General features: G+C 43.3%; 1 protein-coding gene across 2 annotated transcripts; it reads left to right on the top strand.

The window, feature by feature from the left end:
• Positions 1-1615: 1615 nt before the first annotated feature.
• shisa7b (shisa family member 7) lies at positions 1616-17865 on the top strand. 2 transcript variants are annotated; one of them, XM_084033009.1, is made up of 8 exons: positions 1616-2264; positions 3489-3731; positions 4115-4231; positions 4976-5121; positions 6906-6974; positions 9411-9653; positions 15805-16180; positions 16485-17865. In XM_084033009.1, the coding sequence occupies exons 1-8, from the start codon at positions 1849-1851 to the stop codon at positions 16930-16932; spliced, it is 2058 nt and encodes a 685-aa protein (XP_083889135.1). In that variant the 5' UTR covers positions 1616-1848; the 3' UTR covers positions 16933-17865. The 2 variants fall into 2 exon arrangements, with proteins under 2 accessions (XP_083889135.1, XP_083889136.1); XM_084033010.1 differs by lacking the exon at positions 6906-6974 and having other exon boundaries at positions 1628-2264.
• The last annotated feature ends 5402 nt before the right edge of the window (positions 17866-23267 follow it).

Here is a 23267-nt window from a genome sequence, read left to right as displayed (position 1 = left end):
TCTTCTGTTTCTTCCACATGTGGCGCTCAATTACGCTCAACAACCCGAAAGCCCCCTTTATCCAATCCTAGTGACCTCTTCAACTTTTTTGCATTCTTCCTTTTTATTCCGCTTAAAAAACAAACAAACATGCAATTTAAAACCTTTCACTGTATTTACCTTTATCTTGGAAGTTTGTAAGAACATGACCTGAAGCCATACTGAACACCAGCCATACAGATACCGTTCTCATTTCAAAACACCTCACCATGTTTGAGATTTTCTCAACTAAGTGAGCTTTAAACGCATTTTGGCACCAATTCAGGGAGTCGATGAAGAAACCGCTCGTGAGGAGAACCCTAAACGTCAAACGTTTGGATGAGAGAACGTTTTTTTCCCCCCGTGTCTTAACTAGGTCGCTCTAAATCTGTGAGCAGACGGCCGGCAGCATCAGCGATCGCGACCGCGTGGAGTTCCCGTCGTCGCCCCGTGTTCCTCTGCGTTGACGGATGAATCCGGACATTTTCATGTCTGTTCTGTGGGCAGAACCTCGCTGCCCTGCTAGAACCGGGCCCAAGCCCTCCTTCGTTCTCTTCTGTTGGGCCAAGCTAAATTCAGAGCAAAGACACTCACACAAGTGTATCGAACGCACATAGATCTTTACGTTGAAAGAAAACAACAACAAAAAATCACTTTTTGTCACTTTGTTGCCATTTTCTCTCTATTAATCACACTTTTGTGAATGCCTTGACGCGCTCATTTACTGGACTGCTCTCTGTCCTCCAGTAGCTGCTGGAAGGACTTTCTCATGCTGCTTCCTGTTCATTTAGCAGCGTTGTTAGTCAAACTCACCGTCCACAACTTCTAAATTCCTGATTTTAAACCAAAATTGCAAGCATATTGACCTTTACTGATACTCTTCCCCGAAGACTTGTGAAAGGAAGAGCTTGTTTATTGGCAAACTGTGAACGTGATGTAAAAGAAATACGAATTGAAGTCACAGCTTGTGCCAAATTCCGACCGGCTTCCTCTCAGCTAGACAAAGCTGAGATCTGTGAAGTTGCCAGCACTGTTGTTTACAGATTTAGTTTAAAAACACAGAAAAAAACACCTTACTTTTCCATTTTCTTTGTATGATTTGACTTAAGTTATCCACGCAGGACAACAGAAGTGCCAAACTCAATCAAGAATACATCCAACATCTGTTAAAAAGTTCATCCAACGTGAAAAGTAAAGTTTACATACTGCGCTAAATGTTTACAGACTACATTCTCCATTCACATGAAGCGTAACTTTCGTGCCGATTCACAGATAAACCCTCTGTCGGAGATATAAGACTCTTTTTTGTTGGGTCATTGTATTAGGAGTTTACACTTTTCTCATGTTTGTTTACAGAAAATGTAAAAACATAACTGCCTGTTTTTGAATTTTGGCCTCGAGACTGTAAATTACCTGACAGACCAAAATTAAATATCCGACACCTGCTGCCATAAGACAAACCACATCACTCTATATTTATAACCGGTTGAAGGTTTCTTTTAATTGGATTATTTCAGCCATTTCACAGGCGGTTTGTATAGGGCCTATAAACTCTGAAGACCTCAATGTTTACAAAAGCTGCTTAAGGGAAGGATTTGTATCCAGAGAGACATGTTTACATTCAGCTGAACGAGTGAAATGCCAAACACATTCATGCTACATCGCTTGAACTAAGTCAATCTGCTGAACTCTGACTTTTCATACTAAAGTTTTTTATACGTCCCGAAGCCGCCGTCTTGGAAGAGGACGCTGATAATTCACATTGGGAGCTTTTTGTGATTTTTCTTTTAGTTTTTTTAGATAACGGTTCAAGAACTTTGTGATAAAACAATGAAACCTACAACTTCAACAGGGATGTCTTGCCCGTCCCTTCTTCTCCTGCTTTTCTCCTGCCTCGCTGTCTCCACGGTAACCATTGCCAGGGAGCGGCGAGCTGTTGACAGTGATGTCAGGACTCTGACAGGTGGCGGCGGCTCCACTGCAGCTGGTAAAAGCAGCAGCACCTTGTTCCTCCTGACCGGCTACAAGCCACCACTGCCACCGCCGCCCGCCGGGCCCAGAGTGGCGCCGAAAGCGGCCGAGGTGGAGGACGGAGACGATTCTCCAGTCGTGGCCGAGCTCCCTCCAAAGCCCCTCCCCCAGACCATGTTGCCAAGGAACATGACGGCCGGCGCCCTGGGGCCTCCCCTCGGTGCAGCCCAGGTGGCTCCGCCTCCCAGACAGCTCGTGGATGTGGACGTGTGCAGGTACAGCTACTTCCTGTTGTGTGAATCCGTGTTTATTTTTAGCATTAACAGGCATACTAAGATCTGATTTTATATATATATATATAAAATCTCTCATTAACTTGTCTAATGAGATTCAGTGTCCTCTCGTGGAAACAGCGACAAACGTTTTGGGCACAAGGTGACATAAAAACCAGTTGAAAAGCAGTTCACATCCAAGCTGCGCCCTTAAAGAAACTGCTGGCTCCCAGCAGAAGGGCCACATCGCTGTTACAGCCTAATGTGTAATGTTTTTATCACACTTGACGCCATCAAAAACACGAGGAGCATCATGATTCCCTTCCTCCTGCTGCAGCACTGATCTCAATCTCACTGGAGCTTATATTTTTGCACTGAGAGGCGTCTTGCTGTTGCTAGGAAACATAATCAGCTCTGAATCAGTGGCTAAGCCACACACACACACACACACACACACACACACACACACACACACACACACACACACTAACTATCAACGGCAGCAACGGTTATTAACAGACAAACAGATTTGAAAATAAAGCTCCTCTCTTGTGTTTGGTGTAAACGTGATGTCGTTGGCGTCGTCTGTGTGAGATCACGTCGGAGCTGCTCAGGAACAAGAGTCATTAGCTTGTCCTCCGTTTTGTGCTGTTGGTCGTTGGATGGTTTAGGCCCTAGTGATGTTGGCCATGTTTGCCTTTTTCAACCTGGCGTGTTCAGACGGCTCCTCCGACAACACAACACTCATTTAAATGCTAAGCAGTGCACAAAAATCTTAAATCCCACTGTTGGCCTCCGATCCTGAAGTGTGGTGGTTTTAGTCGCTGACACATGTCATCGGAGTCCGTCCTCATTTTAAAAGGAATGTCATGTTCCTGTAAAACGCCAGAGAGCCTCACTGTGTGGCTTTAACTCCTGCAGTGCTGCAGGAACCAGTCCTAAACCAGGAAATAAGTCTGCTATTATGACGTCACAGGTTTTTTGTTAGATGCCTGAAATAAAGTCAAATGTATTTATAAAGCACAATATCATACACTGTTATTCAAAGTGCTTTAAAATAAAATAAAACAATAATAATAATGTTAATAACTAGTAATAAAACAATAACAAGCAGGAAAATAAGGTAATTTTCCAAACAGGACCTGATGTATAAAATGCATCTGCTAAATATATTTAAATAAATATGTATAATAATATGTATGTCTTTGTCCCTCCATTGTTCCACAGGGGTTACTACGACGTGATGGGGCACTTTGACAGCTCCTTCAACTGCTCCAAGGACAGCTACATCTACTGCTGCGGGACCTGCCACTACCGCTTCTGCTGCGAGCACCAGAGGAGCCGGCTGGACCAGGACCTCTGCAACAACTACATCTCCCCCGTGTGGGCCAACACGCAGGGCCCCATCACCGTCAACATGGGCAACAAGCCCGACCCCGACTTTGAGACGCTCCAGCAGCAGAACAGCAGGTCCGTGTCTGGATACTTGGAAGTAGAAACATCAAACGTTTTAGATTCTTTATCAAGTTTATTGGTTTAAGCGAGAAACTGGCTTGAACTAACATTACAGACTGTATGTTTGAATTCATGTCATAACCATTTAATATGTTAAATCCGGTCCTTATATAATACTGATTCTCCAGTTCAGGGTTGCTATGACACACGGCCTCAAAGAATTTGAGCTCTAGCATTTTCCTGATCGGACAACTGATCTTGTTACATCTGTCTGCTTTTAAGAGAAGACGATCAGATAAAACATTCAAATATGAATCCAACCAGTTTTTGATACTAACATTGAGTGCAGCCTTACTAGGACCGCTGAGTGAGCTGATGCTGTCGTTTTCTGAACACAGCACGGCGTATGTGATCGGAGGCGTGATCTCCTTCACGCTGGTGGTGGCCGTGGGCGTCAGGATCGCCTTCAGCAAGGTGGCGCGTCGACCCCGCAACAGGGACGTCAACATGCCCAGGTGAGACCGCCGCGGGACAGGGAGAAGACAGGAAGTGACACTGAGACGGGAGGACAAGGACACGAGACATGTTGTCCCGCGTCCCATTCAGACACGTGACATCGCCTGCTTTATTTGTCTGTTATGGCGGCCGTCAAACTTAACACTCTCACATGTGGCTGAGCTAATGCACACACAGCTGTAACCATCAGGACGTGTCACATAGGAGGAGTGGCTTACAGTATAATGGCAGTAGGATCTGACCTGGTCACTGTAGCGAGTCAGAGGCAAATTCAACGATTTTTTTACTCATTTTGTACTTTTGCGTGAGTGTTTTCATGTTATGCTCGAGTTCCTTTTCATTTTATGAGGCTCCCCAAATGAATGTACATTTATATCTGCAGTATACTGTATGAGCCACATTAGGATGCCTGAATATTCACATTGTTCTGATAACCTTATAGCCTACTTGCAAAACTAACTCCACCTTTATTCTGTAATACTGAGACAAGCCACCTTCACTGTCTGAGCTGATCTAGAACCAAATATTTTCTGTTCATTATGAAAATGGTAGCGGGACAAAAAAGACCGTCAGACAATCTAGCTCATTAATGGGACACGCTGCATGCAGAATAGTAATGTGAACACTGGCGTGGGTATTAGCAGGCAAGACATTTGACATCCATTTCATTAGAACAAAAACGTTTGTCTCTTCCTGACCTTTTTTCCTCGTTTTTTTGTTTCCCCCGTCCTCTGCTGTGTCAGATCACTGGTGGATATCTTACGTCACCAGTCCAGCCCGGCGCAGCAGGGAGAGAGGAACAACACCGCCATGTTGAACGCCACCGCGGCAGACGGACGGACATCCAAAAACCTCTACACCCCCATCCTGCAGAGCAAAGACAACCGCAGTAAGTCACGTGAACAGGTGTTCAAACAGCAGTTCAGGGAAACCACGTCCCCACTGACATGCTGTCTGACAGCCTCATTAACAAACATCACACTTCATGTTCGCTGTGAAAGGAAAACTTCCATATTCAGCCACATATTTGATGTTTTGTGCCCACAAAAATCTGGATTTTATTCATAATTATGTAAACAGATCAGTTCTTTCACTTACCTTTTTTTATTAAAACATGTAGTGAAATAAATATTTCTGACCAAGAAAATGTCTCTAACATCTAGAAACATTCAGGTCACTACAATAATTGAACTACATGTGAACTGTTCTCCTTCACCCACAAAATGACCATTTGTATATCGTTACTAACGCTGTGTTGCCTTGAAGAGAACAGACGTGTTTTAAATCATACGCTTTTAGTGAAGCAGCGTGTGTTCGGGACGTGGGGAGCACACCATTGAATAAATGAGACTTGGGTTGTACCAAACAAGTTGAGTGACGGCTTGTAAACCGATGTTTTGATGTTAAAGTTTCCTCCAAGATTTTAAGGCAACATGAGGTGAGTAACAGGTGGTCGTTTTGTGGGTGTTGGTTCTTTTGGGGGTAAACTACAAAACTGGAGGTTCAGCTCATCATAATTTTTGCCTAGAAAGTTGTCAATCGACTTAATTCTCAATGAAACACTCGCTGATCCCCCTGAGGACCTTCCATACACTCTCAAGCTTTACACTGATGCTTGAAGGATCTCTTAAAGTTGTATCTTTGCCAGAAAAGCTCATTTTTGTCAACATGTGGGCTAGTTAGAACATCTTTCTCACCATATTTGCTTTGCTGATATTCTCAACTAAATCAATCGATGTGTCCATTAAAACGTTTTGGCACTTCTCTTTGAGGTAGTCATGCCACAATGACCAAAAAAATATATTTTTATTTATTTTTTATTCGTATGCACCTGAGGCTGCCCACTCCTGACCGCTGTGTGTTGTTTCTGATGAGACAGAAATGAGCGGGTTTTCCTGCATTGTAACGATTCACACAGTTCCAGTCTGAACACGTGTCTCTTCACTGCTCTGTCTCTCAGCTCTCAGACACGCTCTCTTCTCTCCGTCTCTCCACGAGTTAGCTGAGGTCTTCTTTCAAGAACATTTCAGGGTTTTAACTAAAAGAAATTAAAATGTGGTACTTTGGAAACACATTAAGATTTCCCAGAAACGGGGCTCAAAGCAGCAACATGCAGCGTTGCCTGGTTCCAGATTGTAAAAGTAATATTTCAATATTTCAACATCACTAATGCAACCCTAAACAAAGCAAAAAAGTAGAATATTTGCTTTCCCTATTCCAAAATCCACAAATTATTTTCTCAAAATGGTTTCCAACGGTCCAACTGTTACTGACGAGCCCATCAGGTTTGATGCATTTGTGTAAATCACTTGTTCTATAACGACATTTTACAATTAGATATTTTATGGATGGATTTTGACATCAGCACATTGAACATTAACCAAAAAGTCCAGCACGGACAATAAAACTTTGTCTTTCGTCTCTGAAGACATGAAAAACCTGCTGCTTCATGTTAATTAGCGAGTGTTTAAAGTAAAACTATCTGATGGAGAAAAAAGCCAATTCCTGGAGGGTCTGTCTCTACCCTGTCTCTGTCTGTCTGTCCCTCACTGTCCCCTCTCTCTCTCTCTCTCTCTCTCTCTCTCTCCTTTGACACATTTGCTTACTCGACACATGGCTCTGTGTCTCTGGAGTGGTTTGTCCATCAGTTTGTCGGCTCTGCTCTCTTCGCAGCTGGGAACTTGCACCACCATTTTAACCAGCAGGGGTCTGCCTCCAGCCCCAAACACTCTGCCACCATCGGTAAGCCTCGTGGTCAGTGGCAAGGTCCAGCACAGGCGACCCGCGGCCTCACTGTCTACCACGCTGTCTGTCTGTCTTGTCGTTGGTATCACGGCCTGTCGTGTCCCGCGCTCTTAAAGCAGCTGTGCCATTGTCGACACACGTGTGTTGTTGGAAGCGTGCGGTTGTGTTGAACGTGGCACATCTTTAATAAGAGTGTGAGCTCAAAGTTGTCTGGCCTGCCCTCTGCTTAATGCAAGCCTGTCTTTCCCCACCACCACCCACTAAACCACCACAAGCCTGCTTCCAAATGTGCTTCTTCTTCTCCTCCTCCTTTCTGTGTAGCAGTGATGTGCAACTGTGCTTGACGCTACACATTACCGGAGCTCTCGGCTTCAGCGGAGTACTTCACCTGAGTCTGTTTTCCCAGGCTTTGCACCAAGAAAACAAGAAAGCAATGCTAGCACGAGTGTGTGTGTGTGTGTGTGTTTTTTTTTATTATTATTATTGTCACAGTTGCACTCAGGAAATTAATAGGAATCATTCTTGCTTCGGGCTAACATGGCTGCCTCAGAATACCGGATCGAGAAATATCACGAGGATGAAGGGAAGCGTGATTTTCACTCAACCTTTCAAGTAGTTTCAGTTCCAATTATTCCCAACCATTACACCTACGCCTGTCCCTCAGGGGACGCATTACACAAGAAGCCACAGTAAAGAATCAAATCAAGGCGGTAAACTAAAAATGCTCATTAGAAATGATTCAGTTGCTAATGTTAACCTGCGAGTAAAAATCCCTCATCGTTTGTTTGTTATCACATGCAAACAAGCTATTAATCAAGTATTTCTGATACAAATTTGATTTATACCTTACTTAAATACATACGAGCCCTTGTTTCTTTGCTGTGTTGACTATAAATGCAAAACTAAACCAACATATTTTGTAAAAAATGTTTACTTTGCATTGCTTTTAATATGGGACAAAAAAAATAAATGAGAAATAACCAAAGTTCTCGTTACAGATCTGATAACTAGAATCTGCTACTCATCCCTGGTTATCTTTAGTGTTGTGCTCAGCCTTCCTGTGTTAGATAATGTTAACGGAGCACTTCAACTCTCTGAGTCAGATTCTGTGCAACACATTCAACAAAATTCACTTTTCCTTGACACCATTATCAAACCTCTCTGTCTGAAAATCTCTTACCCTGCACTGTTGGAAAGGACCGGGCTAATTCTGTATCATGACGTGGAAAAACAGCACATTTAGCTCAATATTTAATGCTTTTATTTTCCGTCCTTGTGCTTTATAAACCGTATGATCTCACAGCTAGCATTGCTTTTTCTCCCGCCCCCCACTTGTGTGTGTGTGTGTGTGTGTAACATGCACGGTAAAGAAGTCCATGTGGTGTGTGTTCCTTGGGTGACGCTTAACAGAGACATTATTGGCCATTATTGCCCATTACTGTCAATGGTCAATGACCAGTATCTGTCCAGCAGTAATCTTAACAAGATCGCAGCTCATAACCGTGACCGACCTGAGCGGACTCGCCATCGATTGTGTCTCAAAGACGGGAAACAACGGCCAATAGCCAATTTTCCAGCGTTGCGTAACCTTTTATTGCTGCTTTGTATTCCCACATTTTTAACTGTTTATTCATCTTTATTGCATTCTGCTGCTGTCACCCAGTTGATAAAGTTTCTCCTGTTCCTGTTGTATAAATGTCTTCAGCGGTTGAAGGCGATCCAACAATGGGCAGCATGCGTCTGGATCTCCCGCTGTCCCCGTTTAAATGTGCAGAACCCACACATGTTGGGTCACCACCGAGTGCACCTTCATGTTGGGGTCGCTGAAAGTGCCATCTTGTTTGGAAAATATGAATGTACTCGTATGATGTAACTGATGTACATGTTGCAAAACAGCCTCCCCTGCCCCTCCCCCCACGCTGCTGATCTTACATAATGAGTCATTTTTACGTGCATCGATCGATGTGCTGCTTTTGCACTTTGCATAAATGTGAATGTGTGTGTGTATGTAGACCCCCGGACGCTATCACTGTATCTCTATGTATTTCCATGTGGCTGATATGTTTGTGTTGGAGCCTCAGATGAACAGTAGCCTACAGAGTTGTATTTATAGATGGTCGCCATGGAGCTCAGAGACACTTGTTTTACTGATCATTGACCAGCTTGTATCTTCTTCTCTTGTTCTGTCATCCTCCTCTTCTTCTACTTCGCCTCCTTTTTACTTCCTTTTGATCCATTTCTATTCCTTTTCCCTTTCTCTTTTCTCACTTTCTTTCCTTCTTCTTCTCCCATCTTTATCTTTCCTGTTCCCCTCTCTCCCTTTTTTATGCTCCATCTCTTTTTCCATCTTCTCTTGAAAACCTGTTTTTTTCACTTGCTTGTCCTCTACTCCATCCCTTTTTTTTCTCCTCATTTCCCTCTCACTCTGTCCAGAGCGTGGCTCCCGTATGAACAACACCTCCCAGCTCTCCTCCGGACCCCCCCTGCTTTCAGGGAGCGGTAAAGGTCCCAGCGGTGGAGGCGTCGGTGGCGGCAGCATCTTCGGAGGGGGCATGAGACACAACAGCAGCCACCCTTCCTTCTCCCACTCCTTCCACAACCTCGCCCAGCTGCCACCGTCCTACGACGCGGCCATGAAACCTGAGATCAACCGCTACAGCTCGCTGAAGAGGCTGGGTAAGCCGGGCGGTGGGGGGAGACTGAAGGATATGGGGGTGAGGAGAAAGGGAGTAATACAGGAGACGGTGGGACTGATTATTCAGGACCCCTGAAGGCTGTCAAGTGATGCAACATACAACCTAGCAGCCATGTTGGAAGAGTTCTTGTGTCACAGTTGCTAAACACAGTGAGCAGTGTACGGTTACAAGAAGAATTCAAATTGAATCCTTCCTACGATTGGACCGCTCATTAGTGGGCGGGCTTAGGATGTAGTGCGATACGGAGCTACAGAGGACGCTGGCTCCACACACTACTGCTGAAAGTTGCAGGTTGGATGAATGGATGTCGATATCAAAAATAGCACAATATGACCAGGGATGTGATCTGAAAGGCTTAAACAGGCCTTTTTATATGTATAAACTGCTCACCTTTTGAGTACAAAATAGAAATATACACAATGCCATACATAATAAATATACTCCTTCTGGTGGAGGTGATGTAAGTCATATATTCTGTTAAGTTGAAGAAAAACTCTTCGTGTTGGGAACATACTTACCACAGAGAGATGTATGAGTATTTTATAGATAAAAAGTAGATGTTCTCCGGTGTGGTCCCCTTTAAAAGCGTACTACAGGGATTTGGTGTTGGATTTATCCCAGAAGGACAGAAAGATGGAGTTAGAGAGGAAGAAGGGAGGGGCAGAGACCAGGGGGATTTGGGAATTTGAAAGAAAGTGTGCAAAAGGAAAGAAACGTGGGAGAGTATAAATGTGGAGAAAATGTAAACCAGAAGAAAAGAATCAGAGAGGCAGTGAAAGTGTCATTTGGCCAAACAAGGATACGGCATGAAGGGGGGATTTACTATGAAGATAGAGATGCAGAAGAAGAATGAAGGGAGAGGCCGCGAAAGAAGGGAAGAATGGATTGGAGGGTGATGTGGAGATAGGGGGAGGGGCGTTGGCTGCTGGTCTGCAGGGGCCTGGCTGCCTTCGACGGGGGAAAAAAGTGTTTTGAGAGGCAGCGGCTGGCAACCTCGCTCTCTCTCTTTCTGTCTGTCTATACCTCTCTCGCCCTGATATTACGGAAGACTGCAGGGGGAGGGGAGTCGTCTCTGCAGGCTGAGTGATGGATGGTTACTACATGGGGAATCGTGTGTGTGTGTGTGTGTGTGTGTGTGTGTGTGTGTGTGTGTGTGTGTGTGTGTGTGTGTGTGTGTGTGTGTGTGTGTGTGTGTGTGTGTGTGTGTGTGTGTGTGTGTGTGTGTGTGTGTGTGTGTGTGCGACGTTGCTATATGTGGAAGTGGAAGCAATAATGAGGTGAAGGTCCAGATGAGTCTCTTTTTATTATTTCCATTCAATCAAAAGGAGAAAACACTTGAATAGACGATGCCGTCCTGCGATGAAAAGGCTTCTTGTCGTTACACATCAGACCTTCGGAGGTCACCCCCGCTTCCCTTCATCGTCTCACTTATGAAGCCGTCGCATTAGTCACAGCCGTCCTGCAGTCTTTTGTGCTTCAGATCAGCAAAACTGGCGACGTCATGGTTTTTTACGTTTTTTATTTTTTTATTTTTGTACATAAGATGGCAAAAGGGAGGTGGTGAATGCAGAGAAGAGCATCTGTTTCCCTCGCTTCTTTTTTCTGCCATCTCTCCTTCACATAATTGCACTACCTCAAATGATTGAACACGTTCTTTTATTGACGGCTTTGTTTCTGCACGTCTATCATTTAAATAGTCAATTTTTTAAAATGTTTTTATAGAAAAGCACACAACTTCAGTTTTATATATATATATATATATGTGTGTGTGTGTGTGTGTGTGTGTGTTTGAATAAGTGAAAAGTGTTGAATGGAACTGCAACGACTTGGTCAGAGTTTCATGTCATCGGGCACCATAAAGTCCAGCTGCTTAAATCCACAGTTCATCAAGTCCACAAGGAGCCTCAAGTGCTCCGGATACAAACTTTCTGCACACTGTCTGCGTGGGGTGCAAACTTTCTTTACATTTTGTGTAAACAATCACTTGGCCTCAAGGAAGAACTGATTCTATTTTGGTGGTCAAAGGTCACCGTGACCTCCTTTACAGGAACTTTGTTAGTGAAAACCACACTAGGTATATACTGTAGATGGATACTGTATATACCATAGAAAGGATTTCATGACATCTGGTCTTAAAGGGTCACTTCCCACTTTTAATTTACATCCAATAAAAGTGCTCAGAATGTGACAACATTATGGAAAGGACCCTACAGAGAAATATGACATTTTTATCACCTGATACAGTTGTTTGTTATTGAGTCATGTCGTGTTGCCGGAAGACAATGCCGGAAAAACATGAGTGAGAGATGTTGTTATGGGTTTGTTGTGTTGTGATAACACAAAGCGTAGCTTTGTGTTATCACAACCTCATGACTGAATATTTATCTGATTTCGTCAACGTGGGTGTGACGAGCGAGACGTGGTTGGACACGATAACGGACACTTGTTATTAAATTATAGCCGAAGTTATCTCAAGGCACTTTTTAAACAAGGCAGGTCCACACTATAATTTCCAGAGAGCCAATGTTCCCTCGTGAACGAGCACTGGGGACAATGGTGGCAAGAAAAACATCCTTTAAGGGTTAGAAACTGAGCAGGACCGGACTCTGGGTGGGCGGCCATCTGCCTCGGCCGGCTGGGCTGAGGGAGAGAGAGAGTCAAAGAGCCGGCAATAACAACAATAGCACGGCAGCTATAATAATAGGAAAACCGTGATACAAATAATATTAAAACTGCGAGCAGTGATAACGGGCCCTCGCATGGCACGTAACTCGGTTAGTGCTACGGCCGCCTGACGTGTCGGACCGCTTGGCCTTGCCACCGCCACGGCTCGGGTCGTCCCCGGCCACCGCCACGGCGTGGGTCGTCCCCGGCCACCGCCACGTTGCCAGTCGTCCCTTGCCTGAATCCTCTCTTTTGACTTAATCGTCGTGTTGATCATTGTATCAGACGACTGAAGTCGTCACGCTCGACTGGGGTGCAAAGTTCCACGACACTGGGATCGTATACAAGTGTAAAAACATGACATTTCATGTCACCATTAGGGGGCGCTCTGATTGTCAGTCAAAATTCTAGTGCAGACGCGTTGAAGATGGTACTCTCATCAAACGTGAGAAGTTTGAACCAGATCGGACAATGGACACTGAAGTTATAACAGTTTAGAGTATTGTGGCGAAGCATGAAATTCGTCCATGTTCAGGGCGCTGTAATTGCACTCCCATAGGACTTATTTAAGACCTTTTGATCATTTATAATTGTCGAGGCCTCTAGAACAGGCTCACAAAGTTTGGTAGGAATCGGATCAACGGTGTAGGAGGAGTTCGTTAAAATACAAAGCTTACAATTGAAAAATGGCTGATTTACTGTAGCGTCCCCGAGTGGTCAATTTTAATAAAACTTTCAGGATATGTTCCAGGGACAGATGTCAACATGTCCTGCAAGTTTCATGATGATTGGGTTAAATATTGTGGAGTTATGTGTATTGATTTCTAGAGCCCCGCCTCTCTAATGTTCATTGGCTTATAACTTCTGAACGCAACAATGTTTCACTATGCCCTTTGTAGGGATTAATCAGCTCGGGGTACTGATGATACACAGCAATTTTGGTGAGAATCGGATTTACGGTTTAGGAGGAATTAGCAAAAACGTGTTTTTCACAAAATTCAAAATGGCGGAAAATTTCGGTAGGCGGACTTTAGTACTCCAAGAGGCTTTTTTGTAGAGCACACTTGCCTGCACATGTGAGGCGAATTTTGTATCAATTAGAGTTACGGTGTGCTGGGGCTGGCATAAGACGCGTTAGGTGGCGCTAGAGAGCCACCTTTTTGTGGCCAACTATGAAACCTTTAAAATATCAAATTTTTCGCCAGTCCCAATATGCACGTCAATTTTGGTAAGCTAATTATATTGCTAAGGCCCCCAAAAAGGCAGTTACTTTGCATAATAATAATAATAATAATAATAAACAATCGAATTTCAATAAGGCTTCGCAGCCCGACGTTGTCGGCGCTCGGGCCCTAAATATAGCAGTAGCAGTGAATATAATAGAATGATAATAGTATTAGCAGAACTACGACAGCAGGCGCACTTACCTGCAGGAGCATCAATGGGACTTGAAGTCACACAGTCAAGGGAGCGGTGAAGTGAAGGGTTTTTATGTTGTCAGACACTCGATAACAATCTGAGTCTGTCGGTGGCAAAATAACAAGCACTTTTATTGGATGTAGCATCTCCTTCAATACTGGACACAATTCTAAAATTAGTCAGTTTGAAAAAAAAACTTGGGAAAACAGGGTCCAAATTGAAAAATCCCCTTGCAAGTCAACCAGATCCAGGCTGAATCCCTGTTGATCACTGTTGAATCCAGCAGAGACATGCAAATACTGCCTAGCTTTCAGCGTCTGATTATTTAATGTGTATTTTTTCAAGGAAAAAAAACATCCTGTATGTCAGTCTTAGTGAAACGCCTCTTCAAGAGAAAACTAAAACGTCATTGTGACGGGGAAAAGAGACCACAGCCATTGTATGAAACCTGGTCCTCTGGATGAAGGACAGAGCCGCAGAAAGGACACCGATAATGGCTTCTTTGTCTGCGGCCGGCGGCCAGGGAGAAACCTCCAGATACAGCAGGGGAGTAAACACAGGGAGGCAGAGGACATGACACAAATGACGAGAGAGCAGGGTTCTAAAAAAAAATTCAATGAGACAGGAAAAACCTTGAGAGGAAGAGAGGCAAAGAGAGAGAGAGGGGCAGTTGGAAATGCAACAAATGGAAGGAGAGACGAAAGGAGGGGAGGAGAAAAGAGAAGGTGAGAGAGGGAAGAAGAGGCAGAGAGGTGGCCGGCTAAAGGTCAGGTTTAAATTGGCTCTAGGGGAGCTGCTTACATGGAAATGCTTTGAAGATTAAAGTGTCTCAGGCTATAGAGCAGAGAGCGTGGAAACACCGAGTTTAACTGTTAATGAACCTCTCTGATTTTACCGTCTCCATCCCCCCCCCCCCCCCCCCCCCCCACACACACACACACACACACACACACACACACACACACACACCAGGGCTCATTTATTTATATTCAGCTCAATGTTGACCTTGGACATTTGAGAAAACAATGGAACTACAAGGTCTTTCCATTGTGTTGTCTGATCTTCAGCAACAGATTGAGTTTACCAAGTTATCACAGGACTGTAGATGCTCAAATTTACATTTGATCAGATTTGAAGGTCTGCAGACGGATGTGGACAGAATATACGGTGGCCCTGAAGGGCAAACGGCAATGACATTATCAAAAACACGACATTATCAAAAACATGACATTGACAAAAACACAACATTAACAAAAACACGACATTAACAAAAATACGACATTAACAAAAACACGACATTAACAAAAATACGACATTAACAAAAACACGACATTAACAAAAATACGACATTAACAAAAATACGACATTAACAAAAACACGACAAAAAGAAAAACGCAACGGCATTAACAAAAACGACAAAAAGAAAAACCCAACATTAACAAAAACCCAACATTAACAAAAACCCAACATTAACAAAAACACGACATCAACAAAAACATGACAAAAAGAAAAACACAATGACAAAAAGAAAAACACAACATTAACAAAAACAACATTAAGAAAAACCACTGTGTGTGGCGTAAAGCAGCCCTTCCAGCTGTTAAAAAGATGGACATGCTTTCGTCCAATCAGCAATGATCATGAGCATCATGTTTTCAGGGGTTGTCTGTTGTGTGTTTACAACACACTTCGTCCGTCCCCCTGTCACATTCTTGTGAGCGCCTTCAGGGAAGTTGCACTCAAGGATAAAATTAAGAGAAGTTGGAGGTCAAAGGACACTTTGATGTCATAAAACACATTTTGGCCATAACTCAAGAATTGAAATGCTCATTATGACTGCCACCCAACCAGTTCCTGATTGCCTCCTGATTGCCCGGTGCATTTCAGTCACAATCTTAATCTAATCTAACCCTGGGATTGTTTGCAGGGACTCAACTTTTCAGGACCACAGAATGAATCAAATGAGTAACTGACATATTGATAAATGATGCTCTTCAGTTGCAGCCCTGTTTACATATCACACCTTTCTGCCTCTTTTGCCAAACCAGAGAAAGAACTTGACGAGTACTCCAACTACTACAACTCCAAACGTCGCTCCAACAACGCTCCGCCCTCCTTCTACTCCTCGCAGCACTACCTGCCCTGGGGAGGCGACTACACGCTGGGATCTCGGGGCACGCTGCCCCTCCATGGCTCCCGGCCCCGCCTCCACATCCCTGCCTCCACCCCGAACCCGTACCCGCTGCCCGCCCAGATGCAGTGCGCCAGCTCCTCCTTCGACAGGCCGCCGCGCCGCGTCCGCTCCCAAGACCAGCTGCTCGGGGAGAACACGCTGTCCCGTCTGTCCAAGAACCAGCAGCACCAGTACTACAAAGCCATGATGAGCACAAACAGGGGCTCCAATGCACCTCCGACGCTGCGCAGGTGAGACACGCGACGGGAGGGCAGATCAAACGCTAAAGAGACAGGAAGATGAATAACACTGCTACTATACTCAACATCAAAGACTTGAAGACTTAATGTGTGAAAACGATTTAGAAAAGAAAGTGTATGAAGTGTTAACTTGATTTGCTAATATACTGTAAGAACGATACTCCTCCATTGAAAGATAATAAATTATAATATCCAATGATCACGGAGCGTTAAGGGCTTAATATGAAGCTGTTATTCAGGGTGTTAAATGAGGATAATTAAATATCAGAGATGCTAAACAAGTCTGTGGTTCCAGGTCCCATGAGAGGCTTCTGGTCTCACCAGACCGTCTGGAGGACCGGCTGATGATGGGCCTGATAATGGGAGGAGGAGGAGGCGACAGAGGGGCAGGAGGCGGGATGGTGCCCACCATGGGCCGGCTCAGCCACCACCAGAAGGCCCAGTCACAGCAGAACATCTGCGTCACACCGTCCATGGAGCGCCACCACATGATCAAGATGAACTCCCACCCGACGCCAGGACACGACCACGAGCGCAGCTCCGCCGCGATGTCTGGGATGGGCCAGCACGGGGGCTGGGACCCCCACGGGAGCCACAGCCGAGGCGGAGGAGGCCACCCCAACGCCCGACGGATGGCTTTCGCCAACAAGAGGCAGAACACCATCGAACAGCTGCACTTCATCCCCGGAGGCGGAGGAGTGCAGGGACTGCGGACTGGGAGTAAGAACGAGGTGACGGTGTGAGAGGGAGGTGAGGAGTGTAGAGAGGCGAAGGCCGACGCTGTGAAGAAGCTGAAGGGGCATTTAGGGGGGAGATAAAGTGGAGAGAGATGAGCGGGAAAAAGAGATTTGATCTCAGCTGGCTGCCTCACAGCCCCCCCCCCCCTTCCTTCAGAAAACAAAAAGTCTTGTAGTGAGTAAAGCCAATCCCCTTCTGTCACTTTGTGTTGAAAAAGAGAATATTCAGCCATTCTTTGAAAAGGGAAGACAGAAATGTCCACTTAAAAAGAGCAAAAAATATCATGGGAGTGCAGTTTAATGGTATTCGCTGTGACTTTTATTGAAGGATACCTGCCGAGTCACATCTGTTGAATTGTCCTCGAGTTTTATTGCACTGTGCTCTGAGTCCTCGTGAGCTCCGACAGATTCATCTGTCTTTGAATCCGCCGTGGATGATGGAGAGCGCCGAGGCAGAGGCAGACGGGTTTGCTTGTCTTTGTATTTATGAAAAAGTATTTAAAACCAAACAAGTTGCTTTTGTACTATGAAATTTAACCTAATTATGATCATAATAATAGTAATAATTGTATTAACATTACTAAGCCCTGTAAGACTTGTATAGAGCCCTTGTATACTTGGTTTAAATTTGTCCATTAGCCAGCCGGTTTGTACCTTTTTAAGGCTGGACACGTGACCTTTCTTCTCCAGTTGTGATTGGGCTATCACGAAAGCAAAACATTTCCTGCAAAAAAAGTACAGTTAGCTGACACTTTATTGCCTTTCATGGCTCGATTTCACTTAAGACAAAAATGTGAACCATTTGGGGCAGGAAGAAGACCTGCATGGACACAAGCTGCTGTCATAAAGGCCCAGTCACACCAGCAGTCACACGGCAACATGTTGGGCTTTTATTAATTGAAAGAGTTCGTCATCGACCCGCAACCAAAGGTGTCCGTTGGCAAATTTATTGTTGAGATACGGAGTCTGACTGCTGCTTGTGAGCAGCTCGTGCAGCCGTGGCTCGGGGTCGGCGGTTCGATTCCCCGACTCGTCCTTGTCCTCAAGCGAGACGCTGAACCCCGAGTTGCTTCACAGAATCCCTCTCCTCCTAAAATGCTTAGAATTGGTGACTTTTCACATGTGTGACTATTGAAATAACGTTTGAGCTACAGCCGTTCACCAGCCAGCCATGTGAGCATTCACTGTGTCGCCGCGTATTTATCCAATGACACGCCACTTCCTGGAGTGACCGGGCCTTAAACGTAAAGTCCACTCTGCAGTACGGTTTGAGCTTATCTTTGTACAGTGAACTCTTGTGGGTGTGTATCATCTATGAAACATTGTGCCGTGACCCTTTTGCGTAATTAAAAGAGAATTTGACCGCTCATGAAGAAGAACTCACGCCGACTCTGACTGACCAAACATCCCTCAAACACTGTTTTGATGCTTTCCACTGGGAGTTTGTAGAGAGTCGAGGGTTTTCTCTCTGCCGCACGTTGGCATCCTACAAAAAGCCTCCCGTGCTTCTACGGTTTCCATGTTACTTTCAAGTTGAGCTGCTCACGTCGTATGAAGGGAAGGGCGGGTTTCGAGGCGATGGGGACAATGGACACTTCACACCAAGGGCTATACCGAAATATCTTTGTGTGTCTGTGTCTCTGTACAGTGTCTGCTTCTCATTTCCATTTCCTCTGCGTGTCGAGGCATGCTTGTGTTATATAAATATAAACATGCAGGAAAATTCTGCACAGCAGAGGACCTTTTGTTGTCACGGAAAGTTGGCCGTGATTTAACCTGCCTCCTCCAAAATCACGTTCCCGTACGACTGACCGGCTCTCTGAATTATGTTCCGATTATTATTTTTTTTTCTTTATTATTCTATTATGGGATAATCCATGAAAAAATTACCATATGGGAGTTTCATGTTGCAATTATCCTCGCCACAATAAGTGCGATGCACGATTTTCAGCATAATCATCAAACTATGCTTAAAAATGATTCTAAAAAATATTTGCCTCACTTTACATTTTGTTAAGATGCTTGTACTGTGTCACAAGACGCACATCTTTTTTTCAGTGAATGTCCTTTTTTTATTGAAAATCAAATAATATTAAATAAGATGATCATAAAGTCTCCCTGCATAAATAAAATTGAGTGACTTGTTCCAATTGTGGCGATATTCACGATTACCTCGATAATAGAAATTCAGCACAATCTATTTATTTTGGGTTGATTATATCTTCCCAACCCAAATGGCCGCAGCTCTAAACATTTTCAAACAGCTTTGTTAGGTTTGACTTAAAATGACCACGAAATTGAAACAAAACAAAAAAATCTGTTCACCTGAAAACACGGTTCATAATGCAGTTTTGTTGTACGGGAAGGTCATTTTTAGGAGACGAGGTTGTCATGGTGTCATATTTTGTGGTTTTCCTGGCTGAGATGGACCTTCTAGCCTTCCAGGCTGGATCTCCTCGTGGTGTTTAAGGGACTCATGAGGCCTCGTTTGAGGTTTCTCAGCTTCCCCTCGATGAAGACAGACATGATTGATTACTGAGCGAAGCTTCCTGCCAGCCGTTTGTTAGTCTTACATGTGATAATGTGCTCATGTTAATACGTGTTTGCAGGTTCCCCCTTGATCAGACGCTCTTATCATGATTTCTTGTCTTTTTCTTTTACTTAAACATGTATTTTATTTTTTTAATCTCTGTCAATTTTAATGTAAAGTCCTAGATTTTCAATGTTCAAACTTTCTAGTGGAATAAAAAAAGAGAGAGAGAAGAAAACATTTGTATCCTCGAGAACTAAAAGAGACAAGCGGCATGACGGTGTCGGAAGCCGGTGTTGATGATGTCACAGTGCTGACATTCATGATGTCACGGCGCGTGTATGCGTGTAAATGTACATGCGTCTGCGTGAGTGTAACTCAGTGTCTTCTTCTTTCTAATTCTTAGGAATGCTGAACCTCATTTTGACCAATTTGCAGCTTGTGAGGGCGATTTTTAAGACCCGAGTCGTTACGCGTTCATATCAACTTGTGATGATGACATTGAAAAGGCTCATCGTTGTTTAAATTATTAATTTTTTTGCTGTTGTATTTTTTTTTATGGGACATTGATCAATCACAGCTTTTTCTTGTCAAGCTACGTTCACCAAAGTGAGGACTTTTGAACCATTTGAAAATGTAAATTACTGAAAGCTTACATTGCGTCAACTTTTTGGTATTTGAATAGAAGTGAAACAGCCGAGCAAGTCATTTTTGACTTCACGGAAAAAAAATCGGTCGGCTGACGAGTTTGTGTTGCTGCTAAATATGTATCTGCAAAAGGCGATTTTGTTTTTCGTGAACAGCCTGCTCATTTGTGCTCGTTGCAACAGAACTTTAAGGGGCACAGAGGGCAAACGTACAGCGTTAATGGCGTCTCGGAGTTGTCCTGCAGTGTGTGTGTGTGTGTGTGTTGTTTTTTTAGCGCCAGCACTTGTTGCTGAAGTGGGCCGTGGAGGAGAATGTATTTGTGACTGGCCTTTTGGCTGACAGGACTGGAAAGGCTCTGTGGTTTTTACAATGAAAACATCTCATTACCTTTTAAAAGAGAAGGAGGCAAAAAAACAAAAGGGGGGAAACGTGTAAATGAAATGTGAAAATTCAGTTGTATTTTTAATGTCTCATCTCTCCTCATACCTTTTTTTTAAAGGTCTGATACAGATGTTGTCATCCATGTTCAGTTAACTGCTCCCCTGATACAACTGTGTGTGTGTGTGTGTGTGTGTGTGTGTGTGTGTGCGCGACTGTGCGTGTGGGTGCGTTAGCCACTGGGGGGGGAGGCATGGACATATTTGTATTCTCAAAGCTACTCTGCATACCTCAAACTGTATGATACATTTATTTATTACATCCCCTTATATGTCTATTTCCAAGAATATCCAAACAAAGGTCTCACAGATGTGCAACCCTTTTGTTATCAGTGATCAATTCTTGCGTTTGTAGAAACCATACTGTTTAATTGATAATACCGATTAAAAAAAAATCCCACTATACCTTGTGTGTGTCTTTATTGTGATGAGATTTGACTAACGTTTTGTGTTTTTAGTTGACAGGCTCACATTTAGAAGTGGTGCTGAAACAAATGAGGTTGACATATTGATTATTTATTGGGATTTAGACAAGCGATGAATTGTTTAATCAAAGAGAAAAGATGTGTAACAGCGTGGCTTTCAGGGATGCGGTTAAATGTCATTTCATATATTTTTAGTCTAGAAATTATCATGGAAAAAGCTTAATATTGCAAAAACAAATGTTCCCAAGGCCAATTGTGTCTGACAAACGCTGCATCACAAAAATATATTTACATTACATGCGTATAGAATCGAGACGAGCTGCAAATTCTGACATTTAATGACATAATTGATTTATTGAATATAAAGAGAATGCTGAAGATCGACTAATCGTTTCAGACAGCTTTAATGTAACAAACTGCTCCAAAACCACAGTATAGGCTACTGTTCATAAACTTTTTTTTATTTAATTGATATAAAACTAGAATTTCAGCAATGAGAGATATAGACATGTAAATCTATATTCTACATACATGTGTTAATGTTTTAATGCATTTGAATATGTTAAATGAAATCCAAATACAAGACGGCAAAAGTTTACTGAAATTATAGTAAAAAAATTAAAATCAGAAACTATATAATACAAGACTAAACAAGACAATAGGACCACACATTCAATGCCTATAGCATCAAATATGCTATAATATATGCTATATTGGTATTGTGGTCCTATCTTGAATATTGCACATCTACCAACACAATGAAAAGACGCCGCATCCATCCTGAGAATCAAGCCAAGAAAAGACTTACAAGAGGTATGCACATCCAGAACACATCATTGTAGCATTTTAATCACCACCGTGACCCATGTCAGTATCGGGCTAATCAGACACTACAGTTACTAGTACTTTGTTCTTCCAACTCCTCCCAAAAACAAAGTATGCCTAACTGAAAGGTTACAACTTGAATTGAATGCCACAAAATATAAATTTCAATTGTCTTTTATGTTAATGTAAATCGTTAATGTTGCTTATGTTGACTAACCAAATACGTGTAAAGTAATTTTGAATTATTGACATATTAACCCTTCCCAGTGTCTAAACCCTCTAAAAGAACCCAAATGGACATCCCCTTAAGCCCTCAATCTGGATCCTTGGCACACAGCGGTAGCAGGAGTCCCTCTGGGTCTCTTTCTAGTTGTCAAAGGTGTTTAATTTAAATATGATCAAAAGTGCAATATTGCCAGTATAAATGAAGCACTGTTATTATTATTATTAGATTTTATTTGGTATCAACGTGGTATCAATTACACTGGACAAACCAGATGCACTGATTGAGTGCTTTAGCATACATGCTAATTATCAACACTTGTCCACAGGAGGCTTTTTAAAAAGTACATATAAAATAATACACTGTAAAGCTGCAGAGTCTGAACTACACATCTTCCAGATGTAAGAAAATGTTTGTTGTACTGACCTCAGCAAATGTCACATGTTTATAATATAACTTTTTTTCCCAGTAAAAATGGAAATTGCGATGCAAAATGATCATTCCCACTACTTTGAATTATACTGCATTTGCAATACCTGCTGTCGAAAATGATGTATTTATTTATTTTTTAAAACCAGATCATTCAGCCCTGACCAAGAGAGTCTGTCCAGATCCCTTTCTCAGAGACAGCGTGGGGGTTTCTCAGGGTCCTCCACTCATGGACGGAGGTATTTAATTGAAATATCAAAAGTACAATATTGTCAAATGAAGCACTGTAAAGCTGCAGTCTGAACTACACATCTTCCAGATGTAAGAAAATGTTAATTTGCAACAACGGTCATAGCAATAATATAATATATATATAATCATTTTGCCTTAGCCAAAGGAGTCTGTTCAAGTCACGTTGGCAGAAAGGTGGGCGGAGATCCTCAGAGTCCTTCTCAGGGCGTCGGAATGCTTCTGAATCCACCAGGAGCAGTAAGAGGTGAGGGTGTTGTTAGGAACATATTCTGGTATATGGGGAAAAAAATACTGGAGCTCTTAAAGATACTTCTGTCTTGGTATGTGTGTGCATGACCGGTATGGGTTGCATATGCAACCCATTTTCTCCATCAGTGACACCCCAAGAAGGACTATGGAGCGAAGCCTCAGGCAGCCTCCTGAGAAATCTATGAGAGCTGAAAGGGATCCCCCAAATGCAGCCAAGGCTTTGTCGACGCATGCACATTCAAACACACTGAGGAAGGAAGACTTCCCGATGTCTGAAAAAAGTAATGTTATTCTCTTATTTTTGCTGACAAATAATTAGGAGT

The sequence above is a fragment of the Eutrigla gurnardus genome (assembly GCF_963514095.1).
Source record: "Eutrigla gurnardus genome assembly, chromosome: 17".
NCBI classification, from domain to species: Eukaryota; Metazoa; Chordata; class Actinopteri; order Perciformes; family Triglidae; genus Eutrigla; species Eutrigla gurnardus.
The sequence above is the reverse complement of the archived record's forward strand: the minus strand, read 5'-3'. Positions and strand labels throughout refer to the sequence as shown.